This window comes from Salmo trutta, chromosome 27 (genome assembly GCF_901001165.1).
Source record: "Salmo trutta chromosome 27, fSalTru1.1, whole genome shotgun sequence".
NCBI lineage: Eukaryota > Metazoa > Chordata > Actinopteri > Salmoniformes > Salmonidae > Salmo > Salmo trutta.
In genome coordinates this window covers 42,307,328-42,324,880 of record NC_042983.1, presented here as the reverse complement: position 1 = coordinate 42,324,880, position 17,553 = coordinate 42,307,328, and the positions used below count along the sequence as shown (strand labels likewise).

General features: G+C 44.3%; 1 protein-coding gene across 1 annotated transcript in view; it reads left to right on the top strand.

Annotated features, from left to right (window-relative positions):
• LOC115165111 (sodium-dependent phosphate transporter 2) overlaps positions 1-17,553 on the top strand; it is a 70,250-nt gene that overhangs the window by 16,405 nt on the left and 36,292 nt on the right. Inside the window, exons 2-6 of the mRNA XM_029718146.1 lie at positions 4,108-4,755; positions 5,977-6,117; positions 8,288-8,373; positions 8,672-8,768; positions 10,119-10,238. Coding sequence (XP_029574006.1) covers positions 4,464-4,755; positions 5,977-6,117; positions 8,288-8,373; positions 8,672-8,768; positions 10,119-10,238 — 736 coding nt within the window. The 5' untranslated portion in view covers positions 4,108-4,463. The remainder of the gene's footprint in view (positions 1-4,107; positions 4,756-5,976; positions 6,118-8,287; positions 8,374-8,671; positions 8,769-10,118; positions 10,239-17,553) is intronic.

Here is a 17,553-nt window from a genome sequence, read left to right as displayed (position 1 = left end):
GTTATTATTATTTTTATTATACTGATCAACAACATTTGCATAGAAGAAGCGATCCTCTTTTATTTTAATAAAAGTGTGTACTGTCTCTTTAAGAGAAATGATGTCATTTGCAGGCAGAAAATGGCTGTGGAATCAGACTTTGTCGCTATGGAAATCTAGAAACCAGACATGGAGATGAATAAGTGAATGAGTTTTTGGAGGCGAGGGAGACTTAAGGGAATTAATAATTACGTTTTTGCTGGCGAGGGAGACTTAAGGGAATTAATAATTACGTTTTTGGTGGCGAGGGAGACCTAAGGGAATTAATAATTACGTTTTTGGTGTCAATCAGCTTTGAAATCAGTATATTTTACATAATGGTTAGCATATTATCACAAACACAGTGTTAGGGTAGTAAATTGATGTTTGCTTCAGCTGTAACAAGAAAAGTAGTTTTAAAGCTGCAATATGTAACTGTTTAGACGACCCTATCAATTTCACACAGAAATATCAGTTATAGATCTGTCATTCTCATTGACGTCTTAAGAAGCTTGTAGATCTGTTCTATTTTTATCTTTTCCTGTTAAGTTTTTATTTTTTATTTTTTATTTTTCTCGATTTTGTACACCAGCTTCAAACAGCTGAAAATACAATATTTTTGGTTATGGAAAATATATTTCACAGCGGTTTAGATGGTACAACGATTCTCTACACTATACTTGCTTGTTTTGGTACATAAACTGAAGTTAGGCAAACTATTAGAATTGTACCAACCAGGAAATGGTGGAGCGATTTCGGCATAGTGCACCTTTTTAAAGCTGGAAGCTACCGCTATCATATAGCATTGTAAAAGTGTTCTAGCCTGTATGGACATCACAGGAGGTTGGTGGCACCTTTAATTAGGGAGGACGGGCTCGTGGTAATGACTGGAGCGGAATCAGTGGAATGGTATCGAATACATCAAACACGTTGTTTGATCCGTTCCATCGGCTCCATTCCAGATATTATTATGAACCGTCCGCCCCTCAGCAGCCTCCACCGATGGACCTTGTTTTGCGAACAGTTTCAACATTTCTACATGTCGTGTCACATTATTCAAGTGTGTTAGCTTGAGTGAGGAGCCGACAATGCAAGCCAGATTATTTTATATATCATTCTAGCAATGAATGAGTAAGTAGAGCAATACTGACAGCAACAAATTCTCTTACCCAAACCTTTTATTTTAGTATTCAAATCAAAGTTTATTTGTCACGTGCACCGAATACAACAGGTGACCTTACAGTGAAATGCTTACTTACAGGCTCTAACCAATAGTGCAAAAAAAGGTATTAGGTGAACAATAGGTAAGTAAATAAATAAAAACAACAGTAAAAAGACAGTGAAAATAACAGGCTATGTACATATCGAGCACATATCGACATTTCAGTATACCGTGCAACACTAGTTTGAACACAGTTATTTTTGTGCAGCCATTGCTGAGTTTTGTTCTAGTTCAAGGGTTCTTTTGTTTGATCATGGTGATCACACATTCTTAAACAAGTGCATGTGACATAATATATTATGAGAAACTTTCTCTTGTAAAAACATACAGTACTGTTCAAAAGTTTGGGGTCACTTAGAAATGTCCTTGTTTTTGAAGGAAAAACACATTTTTTTGTCCATTAAAATAACATAAAATTGATCAGAAATACAGTGTAGACATTGTTAATGTTGTAAATGACTATTGTAGCTGGAAATGGCTGATTCTTTTTATGGAATATCTACATAGGTGTACAGAGGCCCATTATCAGCAACCATCACTCACAATTTCACAAGGTTAAAAGTCTGCCACTGTGCCCTTGAGCAAGACACTTAATCCTAATTGTTCCAAGGGGCACTGTGCAATGGTGACCCTGGTGGTGACCCACTCCCTGCAGGTGTCTCAGGGAGAGTTGGGATATAAAAATTAAAATTAAAACATTTCCATTACACACTTGTATGTAACAGGACGAATATAAACAAATCTAAAATTATTAGGTTTTCTGGGAAAAGATGGGCTTATTTCAGGCAAGGTGAGAGCTGGCCACACTGGGCCAATGCCTTGGGGCCGACATGGACCCGATGAGCAAAGGTGCATTGGGCCTACATAGTGCCATTGTGGACGTGTTTCCTGGTGGCTACCAAAACAGATAGACAGGCTGAAATGATCCTGTCTGCCCAAATACAGGCCTCAGTTCAGCCCATAAACAAGTTGTCAGAAACCATCCTCACTCAAATACAGGTCTGGGTAAAGTTCATAAACAAGTGTTAGCTAGGCAGCTATCTACTGTCTTCACCCAAATACAGGTCTGGAGTCAGGACCTAAACATGTGTTAGCTAGGCAGCTATCTACTGTCTTCACCCAAATACAGGTCTGGGTAAAGTTCATAAACAAGTGTTAGCTAGGCAGCTATCTACTGTCTTCACCCAAATACAGGTCTGGGTAAAGTTCATAAACAAGTGTTAGCTAGGCAGCTATCTACTGTCTTCACTCAAATACAGGTCTGGAGTCAGGACCTAAACATGTGTTAGCTAGGCAGCTATCTTCTGTCTTCACTCAAATACAGGTCTGGAGTCAGGACCTAAACATGTTGATGCTGTTGCTAAACTAGTTGAATCCATAAACCATGTTTTAAAATGTTTTTAAATCTGAGAATAGCCCCAAGCTGCCTGCCTGTCTCAGCCTTGGAAGTCTATATGTACTTATAGGCTCATTTTAAAAACCTCTTGCTGCTTGTTTGTGTTGTGGTGGTGACTCTCTCACTAAAAACCTTTTTAAAGACGACAAACTACAGCAGCAGGACTAAGGCATTTAGAGCAGGGTCTAGACGAAAGGAAAGGAAAGGGGGGGATACCATTACACACACACACACACACACACACACACACACACACACACACACACACACACACACACACACACACACACACACACACACACACACACACACACACACGAAACATTGTTCTCTTCTCATGCTTTTGTTTACATGCCCAGTGGCCAAGCAGGTCACCTGTTACAACAAAGGGGAAATAGGGGGAGATACCTAGTCAGTTGTACAACTGAATGCATTCAACTGAAATGTGTCTTTCGCATTTAACCCATCTGAATCTGACTGAATCGACATCCACATCCCGGGGAACAATGGGTTAACTGCCTTTTTTTCTCAAGGGAGACCAGATGCTCGCTGGCTTCCCTTGCCTTCAATACTACGGGCGGCAACAATGTCGTACTCGTTTTGACCAGACGGCATCAGATAGATGGTCTACCCGTAGAGAGACAGAGGGCCGCTGTTTATTTAGTTCACTTTGAAAAAAAAAATATTTTTTTTACCGCACTGTTGGTTAAGGGCATGTCAGTAAGCATTTCGGCGCTGGTGACAAATAACATTTGATTTGATTTGAACTGGGATGCGGGTGTAAACGGGGCCCTTTTTATTCAAAAAGTGACTCAGACTAAAAGTGCTGATCAAGGATCAGTTTTGCCTTTTAGATCGTAATGAATCAGATTATCTGAAAACTGATCCTACATCAGCACTCACTACTTTTGATACTTGCCCCGTATCAGATGCTAATATTATCTGGTTGGAAACTCAGCAGTGGAAAAGCAGTGAAAGGTGATCACGCCTTATAACAGCTGACTGCAAAGGGCCTTGTTATGGTGGAGAGAGAGAGAGAGAGAGAGAGAGAGAGACAGAGACAGAGAGAGAGAGAGACAGAGAGAGAGAGACAGAGAGGGTGTTAATATGTTACTCCTAACACTGAACACATAGCTCACATCTCGTTCCCCACACACTAGTCTTTTTATAGACCCAGTCCAGCTATCAGGGATGATTTGAGTCTTTTTTTAAAGTATGGACCATGATGCAGTTATTTCCTATTGTGGCTGGCTATCGGAGCTGTCCTCAGCTCACACACACCCTTCAGTGTGCTCACTTTAATCAAACATCCACCTCGTTTCATTAGACTCACAGGTCATTGGGGGGACAGTCACTCTGATTGGTTGGTGTTGGGGGAGCAGACATTCTCATTGGTCTGTTGGGGGGGGGGGGTTGTCTAGCCTAATCATGACCTCTAACCTCTCTTTTTCTTTGTGTGTTTGTTTGTCAGGTGAGGGACGTGTGTAGACGGGACTGTCTCAGCTCTGAGTCATGGAATACCTCCTCCGTCTGCCACTAGCCACCTCCTCTCCACAGACTGACTTCCAGACGCTGAGTTAGCAACACACTGCTCCCCTCCAACTGAACACAACCAGGAAGGGGACCAAGTCACAGCAGAGCAGAGCTTCGTACGCACAGAGGAAGGGATTTACAGCTCCACTCCAACGAACCAACAACTAGCTGCTTTTAGCTGAGTTGAGTTGGGTAGATTGAGTTGGGTAGGTTGAGTTGAGTTGGGTAGGTTTCTCTCCTTGTCTTCCTTGTTTTTTTTCTGTGGATTTGGGATTTTTTTGATCGAGAGTCAAGATGGTGGATTTACAAGAGTACCTGTGGATGGTGATCCTAGGCTTCGTCATAGCCTTCATCCTGGCCTTCTCTGTGGGGGCCAACGACGTGGCCAACTCGTTCGGGACGGCGGTGGGGTCGGGGGTTGTGACGCTGAAACAGGCCTGTATCCTGGCGTCCATCTTTGAGACGTTGGGTTCCATGCTGCTTGGAGCCAAGGTGGGGGAGACCATACGAAAGGGCATCATAGACGTTAACCTGTACAACGAGACGGTGCCTGTACTCATGGCAGGGGAGGTCAGCGCCATGGTCGGTACGTATACCATTCATCGTGTGAGTGTTTCAGTGCTGGGGATGCTACCAGTCTGGGTGGTCTGGGGATGCTACCAGTCTGGGTGGTCTGGGGATGCTACCAGTCTGGGTGGTCTGGGGATGCTACCAGTCTGGGTGATCTGGGGATGCTACCAGTCTGGGTGATCTGGGGATGCTACCAGTCTGGGTGATCTGGGTCTGGGGATGCTACCAGTCTGGGTGATCTGGGGATGCTACCAGTCTGGGTGATCTGGGGATGCTACCAGTCTGGGTGATCTGGGGATGCTACCAGTCTGGGTGATCTGGGTGATCTGGGGATGCTACCAGTCTGGGTGATCTGGGGATGCTACCAGTCTGGGTGATCTGGGTGATCTGGGGATGCTACCAGTCTGGGTGATCTGGGGATGCTACCAGTCTGGGTGGTCTGGGGATGCTACCAGTCTGGGTGATCTGGGGATGCTACCAGTCTGGGTGATCTGGGGATGCTACCAGTCTGGGTGATCTGGGGATGCTACCAGTCTGGGTGATCATTCTCATTACGCTGTCTTGTAGTGTTATACAGCTGTCTGACAACAGGTTTTTCATCCAATACGAAGGCTAACAAAAATATATTTTCTTGAACTGTGCCTGAACCTAACTATTCCAGCCAGCAGAATACCACCCTGCATCCCACTGCTGGATTGCTTCTGAAGCTAAGCAGAGTTGGTCCTGGTCAGTCTCTGGATGGGAGACCAGATGCTGCTGGAAATGGTGTTGGAGGGCCAGTAGGATGCACTCTTTCCTCTGGTCTAAAATAATACCCCAGGGTAATGACACTGTGTTGAGTGCAGTCTTTCGGATGGGATGTTAAATGGGTGTCCTGACTCTCTGAGGTCATTAAAGATCCCATGGCCCTTATCATAGAGTAGGGGTGTTAACCCTGGTGTCCAGGCTAAATTCCCAATCTGGCCCTCATACCATCATGGTCACCTAATCATCCCCAGTTTACAATGGGCTCATTCATCCCCCTCCTCTCCCCTGTAACTATTCCCCAGGTCGTTGCTGTAAATGAGAACGTGTTCTCAGTCAACTTACCTGGTAAAATAACTAAACTGACAAAAAGCATCTCCTTTAAGGGATGGTTTCTATCATTTTTCAGGCCAAATCTTATAGTTTGTACGACCACCTCCCTCCCTCTCTGTTTCTCTCCCTCCCTTCTCTCTCTGTCTTTCTTTATCTATAGGTTCGGCGATTTGGCAACTCATCGCCTCGTTCCTCAAACTACCCATCTCCGGGACGCATTGCATCGTGGGTTCGACCATCGGGTTCTCCATGGTGGCCATTGGCACCAAGGGCGTACAGTGGATGCAGCTGGTCAAGATTGGTATGTCAATGACTATGTTACCCAGCCTGCTCTGCATAGGGTTTACTATCAATGACTACACTACCCAGCCTGCAGCTGGTCAATATTGATAATTGTTTGTTTATTAGGATCTCTTTCAGCCCACCACTGGCTAGTCATCACATGACTCAGTCTATTATGACTACATTACCCAGCCCACCACTGGCTAGTCATCACATGACTCAGTCTAATATGGAACCTAGCCCTCTCTATGTGAGTTCTAATCTCAAATAGACCCTCTAGTCCTACCCCTGATGGATTGGACATGTGCCTACATTACCCAGCCTCTGGTGGATTGGATTGACTCTCTGACTACATTACCCAGTCTTCTCTGGGTACAGTCTATTGTTCTATGACTACATTACCCAGTCTGCTCTGGGTACAGTCTATTGTTCTATGACTACGTTACCCAGTCTGCTCTGGATACAGTCTATTGTTCTATGTCTACATTACCCAGTCTGCTCTGGGTACAGTCTATTGTTCTATGACTACATTACCCAGCCTCTGGTGGATTGGATTGACTCTCTGACTACATTACCCAGTCTGCTCTGGATACAGTTTTCTGTTTGACTACATTATCCAGCCTGCTCTGGGGCAGGGTTGACTGTCTACAAAAACATTACCCAGCCTGCTCTGTGGGGTAAGGTTGACTGTCTACGAAAACATTACCCAGCCTGCTCTGGGGTAGGGTTGACTGTCTACGAAAACATTACCCAGCCTGCTCTGGGGTAGGGTTGACTGTCTACGAAAACATTACCCAGCCTGCTCTGGGGCAGGTTTGACTGTCTACGAAAACATTACCCAGCCTGCCTTGGGGCAGGGTTGACTGTCTACGAAAACATTACCCAGCCTGCTCTGGGGTAGGGTTGACTGTTTATGACTACTTTACCCAGCCTGCTCTGGGGTAGGGTTGATTGTTTATGACTACATTACCCAGCCTGCTCTGGGGTAGGGTTGATTGTTTATGACTACATTACCCAGCCTGCTCTGGGGCAGGGTTGACTGTCTATGACTACTTTACCCAGCCTGCTCTGAGGCAGGGTTGACTGTCTATGACTACTTTACCCAGCCTGCTCTGGGGCAGGGTTGACTGTCTATGACTACTTTAACCCGGCCTGCTCTGGGGCAGGGTTGACTGTTTATGACTACTTTACCCAGCCTGCTCTGGGGTAGGGTTGACTGTCTATGACTACTTTACCCAGCCTGCTCTGGGGTACGGTTGACTGTTTATGACTACTTTACCCAGCCTGCTCTGGGGTAGGGTTGACTGTTTATGACTACTTTACCCAGCCTGCTCTGGGGTAGGCTTGATTGTTTATGACTACATTACCCAGCCTGCTCTGGGGTAGGGTTGATTGTTTATGACTACATTACCCAGCCTGCTCTGGGGCAGGGTTGACTGTCTATGACTACTTTACCCAGCCTGCTCTGGGGCAGGGTTGACTGTCTATGACTACTTTACCCAGCCTGCTCTGGGGCAGGGTTGACTATTTATGACTACTTTACCCAGCCTGCTCTGGGGTACGGTTGACTGTTTATGACTACTTTACCCAGCCTGCTCTGGGGTACGGTTGACTGTCTATGACTACTTTACCCAGCCTGCTCTGGGGTAGGGTTGACTGTTTATGACTACATTACCCAGCCTGCTCTGAGGCAGAGTTGACTGTCTATGACCACATTACCCAGCCTGCTCTGGGGCAGGGTTGACTGTCTATGACTACTTTACCCAGCCTGCTCTGGGGCAGAGTTGACTGTTTATGACTACTTTACCCAGCCTGCTCTGGGGTACGGTTGACTGTTTATGACTACTTTACCCAGCCTGCTCTGGGGTACGGTTGACTGTTTATGACTACTTTACCCAGCCTGCTCTGGGGTACGGTTGACTCTTTATGACTACTTTACCCAGCCAGCTCTCTATGGTCCAATACCAAATAGTCCCCTAAAACCAATACCTTAACCTCTTAGGCTGATCACCACCTGATCATACTGACTGATCTCTCATTCTGAGTAGTTATTTAGGATACAAGGTGATGCGTACGCCATTCAGTCTGCTCAGGCAAGCTAGGATCAATGACCTATCAGAATTGATGCTCTCAAACATGACCTATGACTACATTACCCAGCCTGCCCCTTCTTTCCCTGTTTTCTCCAGTTGCATCCTGGTTCATCTCTCCCCTACTGTCAGGAATGATGTCAGGGTTCCTCTTCTTTCTTATCAGACACTTCATTCTTAATCAGGTGGGTTACCAGTAGTCACATTATACACGATTAGTAGTGTGTGTGTGTGTGTGTGTGTGTGTGTGTGTGTGTGTGTGTGTGTGTGTGTGTGTGTGTGTGTGTGTGTGTGTGTGTGTGTGTGTCAGAGGTGGCTAGTGAGAGGAGCTACAGTATAGGAGGAAGGGCTCATTGGAATGTTTGGAATGTTGGACTTTCCATGAATTCCATTCCAGCTGTTACAATGAGCCTCCTATAGCTCATCCCACCAGCCTCCTCTGGTGTGTGTGTGGTTTTGACCTGTGTGTGTATTTGTCTTCAGGATGACCCGGTGCCCAACGGTCTCCGTGCCCTGCCAGTGTTCTACGCCTCAACGATAGGCATCAACGCCTTCTCCATCCTTTACACAGGAGCACCATGTAAGAACTAGGACTGAGGCTAACCCAACCCTAACCTAGACCTTTACACAGGAGCACCGTGTAAGAACTAGGACTGAGGCTAACCCAACCCTAACCTAGACCTTTACACAGGAGCACCATGTAAGAACTAGGACTGAGGCTAACCCAACCCTAACCTAGACCTTTACACAGGAGCACCATGACTAGGACTGAGGCTAACCCAACCCTAACCTAGACCTTTACACAGGAGCACCGTGTAAGAACTAGGACTGAGGCTAACCCAACCCTAACCTAGACCTTTACACAGGAGCACCATGACTAGGACTGAGGCTAACCCAACCCTAACCTAGTCCTTTACACAGGAGCACCATGACTAGGACTGAGGCTAACCCAACCCTAACCTAGACCTTTACACAGGAGCACCGTGTAAGAACTAGGACTGAGGCTAACCCAACCCTAACCTAGACCTTTACACAGGAGCACCATGACTAGGACTGAGGCTAACCCAACCCTAACCTAGACCTTTACACAGGAGCACCATGTAAGAACTAGGACTGAGGCTAACCCAACCCTAACCTAGACCTTTACACAGGAGCACCGTGTAAGAACTAGGACTGAGGCTAACCCAACCCTAACCTAGACCTTTACACAGGAGCACCGTGTAAGAACTAGGACTGAGGCTAACCCAACCCTAACCTAGACCTTTACACAGGAGCACCATGTAAGAACTAGGACTGAGGCTAACCCAACCCTAACCTAGTCCTTTACACAGGAGCACCATGTAAGAACTAGGACTGAGGCTAACCCAACCCTAACCTAGTCCTTTACACAGGAGCACCATGTAAGAACTAGGACTGAGGCTAACCCAACCCTAACCTAGACCTTTACACAGGAGCACCATGACTAGGACTGCGGCTAACCCAACCTGTGTGTCTCGCTGTCTCACTCTTTGCTCTCTCTCTCGCTCTTCTCTCTCGCTCTTCTCTCTCGCTCTCTCTCTCACTCTTTGCTCTTCTCTCTCTCTCCCTCTCTCTCTCGCTCTCTCACTCTTTGCTCTTCTCTCTCTCGCTCTTCTCTCTCGCTCTTCTCTCTCGCTCTTCTCTCTCGCTCTCTCGCTCTCTCTCTCGCTCTCTCTCTCGCTCTTTGCTCTCTCTCGCTCTTTGCGCTCTTGCTCTCTCTCGCTCTCGCTCTTTGCTCTCTCGCTCGCTCTCTTGCTCTCTCACTTTTCTCTCTCTCTCTCTCTCTGCTCTCTCTCGCTCTTCGCTCTCTCTCGCTCTCTCTCTTTCTCTGTCTCTCTCTCTCTCTCTCTCTCTCTCCTCTCTCTCTCTCTCTCTCTCTCTCTCTCTCTCTCTCTCTCTCTCTCCCGCTCAGTGCTCGGTCTGGAGATGTTACCGGTGTGGGCTATAGCTCTGATCACGCTGGCAGGGGCTCTGGTCTGTGCTGCCGTGGTCTGGTTTGCTGTCTGCCCCTGGATGAGACGGAAGATAGCAAGTATGTATTACCAGTCAGCCCCTGCCCTCTGTCCCTGTCCCAGGCTAACTCAGCACACAATGTGCCTCTCTGAAACGAAACATCCTCTGCCAACCGATGTGTTCTTTCATCACCACTGGCCCAAAGTAAAACTAGCTTACTGGACAGAGTAAGTTACCTAAGCTTCTTGTTGGTTAGGGAAATTCGTTTTTAATTTGGTACTGTTTCATGGTTAAGGTTAGGGTTTTATTTTGGTGGTGAAGGTTAGGGTTTTGTTTGGTGGTGAAGGTTAAGGTTTTGTTTGATGGTGAAAGTTAGGGTTTTGTTTGGTGGTGAAGGTTAGGGTTTTGTTTGGTGGTGAAGGTTAGGGTTTTGTTTGGTGGTGAAGGTTAGGGTTTTGTTTGGTGGTGAAGGTTAAGGTTTTGTTTGATGGTGAAGGTTAGGGTTTTATTTTGGTGGTGAAAGTTAGGGTTTTATTTTGGTGGTGAAGGTTAGGGTTTTGTTTGGTGGTGAAGGTTAGGTTTATTTTGGTGGTGAAGGTTAGGGTTTTGTTTGGTGGTGAAGGTTAAGGTTTTGTTTGGTGGTTAGGGTTTTGTTTGGTGGTGAAGGTTAGGGTTTTGTTTGGTGGTGAAGGTTAAGGTTTTGTTTGGTGGTTAGGGTTTTGTTTGGTGGTGAAGGTTAGGGTTTTGTTTGGTGGTGAAGGTTAAGGTTTTCTTTGGTGGTGAAGTTAGGGTTTTGTTTGGTGGTGAAGGTTAGGGTTTTGTTTGGTGGTGAAAGTTAGGGTTTTGTTTGGTGGTGAAGGTTAGGGTTTTGTTTGGTGGTGAAGGTTAGGGTTTTGTTTGGTGGTGAAGGTTAGGGTTTTGTTTGGTGGTGAAGGTTAGGGTTTTGTTTGATGGTGAAGGTTAGGGTTTGTTTGGTGGTGAAGATTAGGTTTTATTTTGGTGGTGAAGGTTAGGGTTTTGTTTGGTGGTGAAGGTTAGGGTTTTGTTTGGTGGTGAAGGTTAGGGTTTTGTTTGGTGGTGAAGGTTAGGGTTTTGTTTTGGTGGTGAAGGTTAGGGTTTTGTTTGGTGGTGAAGGTTAGGGTTTTGTTTGGTGGTGAAGGTTAGGGTTTTGTTTGGTGGTGAAGGTTAGGTTTTTGTTTTGTGGTTAAGGTTAGGGTTTTATTTTGGTGGTGAAGGTTAGGGTTTTGTTTGGTGGTGAAGGTTAGGGTTTTATTTTGGTGGTGAAGTTTAGGGTTTTGTTTGGTGGTGAAGGTTAGGGTTTTGTTTGATGGTGAAGGTTAGGGTTTTGTTTGATGGTGATGGTTAGGGTTTTGTTTGGTGGTGAAGGTTAGGGTAACACATGTTTAGCAGATATTACTGCGGGTGTAGCGAAATACTTGTGTTCCTAGCTCCAACAGTGCAGTAATATCTAACAATACACAACAATACACATTCATCTAAAAAATAAATATAATGGAATTAAGAAATATAGAAATATTAAGACGAGCAATGTCGGACTCCGGAGTATAAATATACATATATAGACAGTATATGGATAGAATATGTAGTATATCTGTAGAATACGTGGATAGAATATATAGTATATCAAGAATATGTGGATAGAATATATAGTATGTCTGTAGAGTACGTGGATAGAATATATAGTATGTCTGTAGAGTACGTGGATAGAATATATAGTATGTCTGTAGAATACGTGGATAGAATATATAGTATGTCTGTAGAGTACGTGGATAGAATATATAGTATGTCTGTAGAGTACGTGGATAGAATATATAGTATATCTGTAGAATACGTGGATAGAATATATAGTATATCTAGAATACGTGGATAGAATATATAGTATGTCTGTAGAGTACGTGGATAGAATATATAGTATGTCTGTAGAGTACGTGGATAGAATATATAGTATATCTGTAGAATACGTGGATAGAATATATAGTATATCTAGAATATGTGGATAGAATATATAGTATATCTGTAGAATACGTGGATAGAATATGTAGTATATCTGTAGAATACGTGGATATAATATATAGTATGTCTGTAGAATACGTGGATAGAATATATAGTATATCTGTAGAATACGTGGATAGAATAGTATATGTACAACAATAGTTGAGTAGGATGGACTTGACTAGAATACAGTATATACATAGGAAATTAGTAAAACTGTATGTAAACATGTATTGTTTCAAGTCTATGTACATACAGTAGGTGCAGGGTTGAATACCGGGTGGTAGCCGGCTAGTGACCAAAGTTCAGGGCAGGGTACTGGGAGGAGGGCGGCTATTTTACAGTCAGATGGCCTTGAAATAGAAGCTTTTTTTTCAGTCTCTCGGGTCCCAGCTTTGACGCACCTGTACTGTCTCGGGTCTGCTAGATGGTAGTGAGGGTGAACAGGTTGTGGCTTGGGTGTCTGGGGTCCTTGATGATCTTGTTGGTCTTCCTGTGACACCGGGTGCTGTAGATGTCCTGATGGGGAGGCAGTGTGCCCTAGGTGATACTTGGGGAAGACTGCACCACCCTCTGGAGAGCCCTACGGTTGCGGACGGTGCAGTTGCCGTACCAGGCGGTGATACAGCCAGACAGGATGATCTCAATGGCGCATCTGTAAAAGTTTGTGAGGGTTTTAGTTGACAAGCCAAATTTCTTCAGCCTCTTGAGGTACTGTCTACTATATTGATCAAAGTCACCTTGTCCTAGAGAGATTTACCCGGTTATCAAAACATCATGCCGTTGTAAGCCTACAGGAAACACAGCCCTTATTTTAAGTGTTGAAAATGAATGGTGGAAAAATCATTTTCCTGTTTGACTGCTAGGTTTTATGGGTATTATGACTCATACTGTGGTACTCTATAGGGTCAAGCATGTTGGTTGAGGTGGAGGTGATATGATCCTTAACTAGCCTCTCAAAGGACTTCATGATGACAGAAGTGAGTGTTACGGAGCGATAGTCATTTGGTTCAGTTACCTTCGCTTTCTTGGATACAGGAACAATGTACATCATGAAGGAAGTGGGGACAGCAGACTGGGACAGGGAGAGGTTGAATATGTCCGTAAACACTCCAGCTACCTGGTCTGAGCTGGCAGCCTTGCGAGGATTAACACGCTTAAATGTCTTACTCACATCGGCCACGGAGAACGAGAGCTCACAGTCCTCGGAAGCAGCAGTGGCCCACGTTGGCGGCACTGTGTTTTTCTCGAAGCGGACGAAGAAGGTGTTTTAGCTTGACGGGTAGCTTGACCGTTTGTCTGCGACGTGGCTGGTTTTCCCTTTATAATATGTGATTGTCTGGAGTCCCTGCCACATACGTCTTGTGTCTGAGCCGTTGAATTGCGACTCCACTTTGTCTCTGTACTGAAGTTTTGCCTGTTTGATTGCCTTAAGGAGGGAATAACTAGACTGTTTGGACTCGACCATATTACAGTCACCTTGCCATAGTTAAAAGTGTAAATGCTGCCATATATCCACGTTTTTTTGGTTTGGAAAGGTTTCAATTGTCATGGTGGGAACAACATCCCCTATCGATTTCTTGGTGAACTCAGTCACCGTGTCAGTGTATACGTCAATGTTATTCTGAGGCAACCCGGAACATATCCCAGGTCGCGTGATCAAAACAATCTTGAAGTATGGATTTCAATTGGTCAAACCAGCATCGAACGGTCCATACCACAGGTTCTTCCTGTTTGAGTTTCTGCCTATAGAAAAGGAGCAGAATGTAGGCCTGATCTGATTTGCCAAAGGGAGGATGGGGGAGGGCCTTGTAGCCGTCCCGGAAGGGAGAGTATCAATGGTCGAAAGTTTTTGATTCGCAAGTAGCACAGGCGATGTGTTGATTTGCTTTATTTATGTCCCCAGCTACAATAAATACAGCCTCAGGTAATGCGTTTTCCAGTTTGCACAATGTCCAGCGTACTTCCTTGAGAGCCGTCGTGGTATCGGCTTGACGGGGGAATATACACGTCTGTGACGATAACCGAAGATAATTCTCGCGGGAGGTAATGCGGTCGGCGTTTGATTGTGAGGTATTCTAGGTCGGGTGAACAAAAGGACTTGAGTTTCTGTATGTTATTACAATTACACCATGAGTAGTTAATCATGAAACATACACCCCCGCCCTTCTTCTTCCCAGAGAGTTCTTTATTCCTGTCTGTGCGATGTACTGAGAACCCAGCTGGCTGTATGGACAGAGACATTATATCCGGAGACAGACACGATTCTGTGAAACAGAGTATGTTACAGTCCCTGATGTCTCTCTGGAAGGAGATCCTCGCCCTGAGCTCATTTACTTTATCATCCAATAGCAGGAGCAGACGTGACACTACCTGCCTACCTATGCCTGTCTGTGCCCGTTCTCTCTCTCTCTCCCCCGCTAGCTCGCTCTTTCTTTGCTGGGAAAGATGCAAGAGTTTCTTCTTGGAAGTAGCCTAGGACAACTACCCTGCTCTGTCTCCTTCGTTGCAAAAATACTGATTCTTAAGCAGTCAAAGAGTCGAATCCGAACGGAAACGAAGCTTGACAACCAGAAATGGGAGTGGACAGGCAATGAGTCGATTCTTCACCAATAGTCCAAGGATGCTGTCGTGGAAATTCTACACAGGGACACTCGAAGTCAATGTTAAATGAATTATTCTTTATTATTAGCGTGCTGGATAGGCTCCAACTAACTCAATGCACCAAGTACACGTCGATCAAGAGCTCCACCCGGGGCAGTCCCGTTAGTTCTCTTATTTACAGACAAGTTATATTTGCATGATTTAGCTTATTCATCCTTAATAATTCATTCATCATTAACGTTTGCTTCATTCATGTGACCGACCAATACTGCATATGGCAGACCAATACCTCACAAGGCTTCTTCTCTCTAAGCTGAGACCTTGAAACTGAGATTTCTCTTTCCTAAAACAAGGGTCTGGGCGTCCTGCCAAATGGAAGATACTTATAGTGAGGATTCGTTCAGTCAGTCACTTGCATGAACACAGACTTATTAGGTTATTAGAAAAGTACAAACATAACATTTTCCATCACATTCTATCCTCTTATCACTTCTGTGATAATAATCATTCAATATTAATGTAAGCATTAGATTTTAGCTTCTATATGAAAATACATCATTATAAATAAATCATAATAAAGATTATACTTCTATTAACGGGAGTGAATCTAATTTTCATTCATAATCATCATAATAAAGCTAAAATCTACAATCAAAGTAGTAAGTAATAAGTAAACAAAATCAACGCATAAAACCACAGACACTTTCAAACCCTTCATTCTGGGTTGTACAGTGCCTTGCAAAAGTATTCATCCCCCTTGGCATTTTTCCTGTTTTGTTGCATTACAACCTGTAATATAATAGATTTTTATTTGTATTTCATGTAATGGACATACACAAAATAGTCCAAATTGGTGAAGTGAATTTTTTTTAAATGACTTGTTTAAAAAAAAAGAAAAGTGGTGCGTGTATATGTATTCATCCCCTTTGCTTATGAAGCCCCTAAATAAGATCTGGTGCAACCAATTACCTCCAGAAGTCACATAATTAGTTACATAAAGTCCACCTGAGTGCAATCTAAGTGTCACATGATCTGTCACTTGATCTCAGTATATATACACCTGTTCTGAAAGGCCCAGAGACTGCAACACCACTAAGCAAGGGGCACCACCAAGCAAGCGGCACCATGAAGACCAAGGAGCTCTCCAAACAGATCAGGGACAAAGTTGTGGAGAAGTACAGATCAGGGTTGGGTTATAAAAAAATATCAGAAACTTTTAACATCCCACGGAGCACCATTAAATCCATTATTAAAAAATGGAAAGAATATGGAACCACAACAAACGTGCCAAGGGAGGGCCGCCACCAAAATGCACGACCAGGCAAGGAGGGCATTAATCAGAGAGGCAAGAAAGAGACCAAAGATAACCCTGAAGGAGCTGCAAGCTCCACAGCGGAGATTGGAGTGTCTGTCCACAGGGCCACTTTAAGCTTTACACTCCACAGAGCTGGACTTTACAGAAGAGTAGCCAGAAAAAAGCCATTGCTTAAAGAAATAAATAAGCAAACATGTTTGGTGTTCGCCAAAAAGCATGTGGGAGACTCCCCAAACATATGGAAGAAGGTCCTCTGGTTAGATGAGACTAAAATTTAGCTTTTTGGCCATCAAGGAAAACGCTATGTCTGGCGCAAACCCAACACCTCTCATCACCCCAAGAACCCCATCCCAGCATGGTGGTGGCAGCATCATGCTGTGGGGCTGTTTTTCATCGGCAGGGACTGGGAAACTGGTCAGAATTGAAGGAGTGATGGATGGTGCTAAATACAGGGAAATTCTTGAGGGAAACCTGTTTGTCTTCCAAAGATTTGAGACTGGGACTGAGGTTCAACTTCCAGCAGGACAATGACCCTAAGCATACTGCTAAAGCAACACTCGAGTGGTTTAAGGGGAAACATTTAAAGGTCTTGGAATGGCCTAGTCAAAGCCCAGACCTCAATCCAATGGAGAATCTGTGGTATGACTTAAAGATTACTGTACACCAGCGGAACCCATCCAACTTGAAGGAGCTGGAGCAGTTTTGCCTTGAAGAATGGGCAAAAGTCCCAGTGGCTAGATGTGCCAAGCTTATAGAGATATACCCCAAGAGACTTGCAGCTGTAAATGCTGCAAAAGGTGGCTGTACAAAGTATTGACTTTGGGGGGGTGAATAGTTATGCACACTCAAGTTTCCAGTCTTTTTGTCTTATTTCTAGTTTGTTTCACAATAAAAAATATTTAGCATCTTCAAAGTGGTAGACATGTTGTGTAAATCAAATGATACAAACCCCCCCCCCCCCCCGCCCCCCCCCCCCCCCCAAAAAAATATATTTTAATTCCACTTTCGCAAACCACTGTACTTGTAAAACCATTATGGTAGAAGGTTTTAACTTTAAACCTTCACTTCATACAGTTCCACACATGCTTCATCACACAATTTAATTTATGGATTGTGGCAATAACATTTCATTTCAACATTTCACTTTTTGTTACGAGTGATATGTTAATGACTGATCGGTATCTCAATGCATTTCTAGTCTAAAGTACTATAATTATTTATTTTTTAAATCCCCCTCATCAATTTACACACAATAACCCATAATGACAAAGCAAAAACTGTTTATTTAGACATTTTTTCTAATCTATAAATAATTGAAATCTGATATCACATTTACAAAAGTATTTAGACCCTTTACTCAGTACTTTGTTGAAGCACCTTTGGCAGTGATTACAGCTTCGAGTCTTCTTGGGTATCACGCTACAAGCTTGGCACATCTGTATTTGGGGAGTTTCTCCCATTC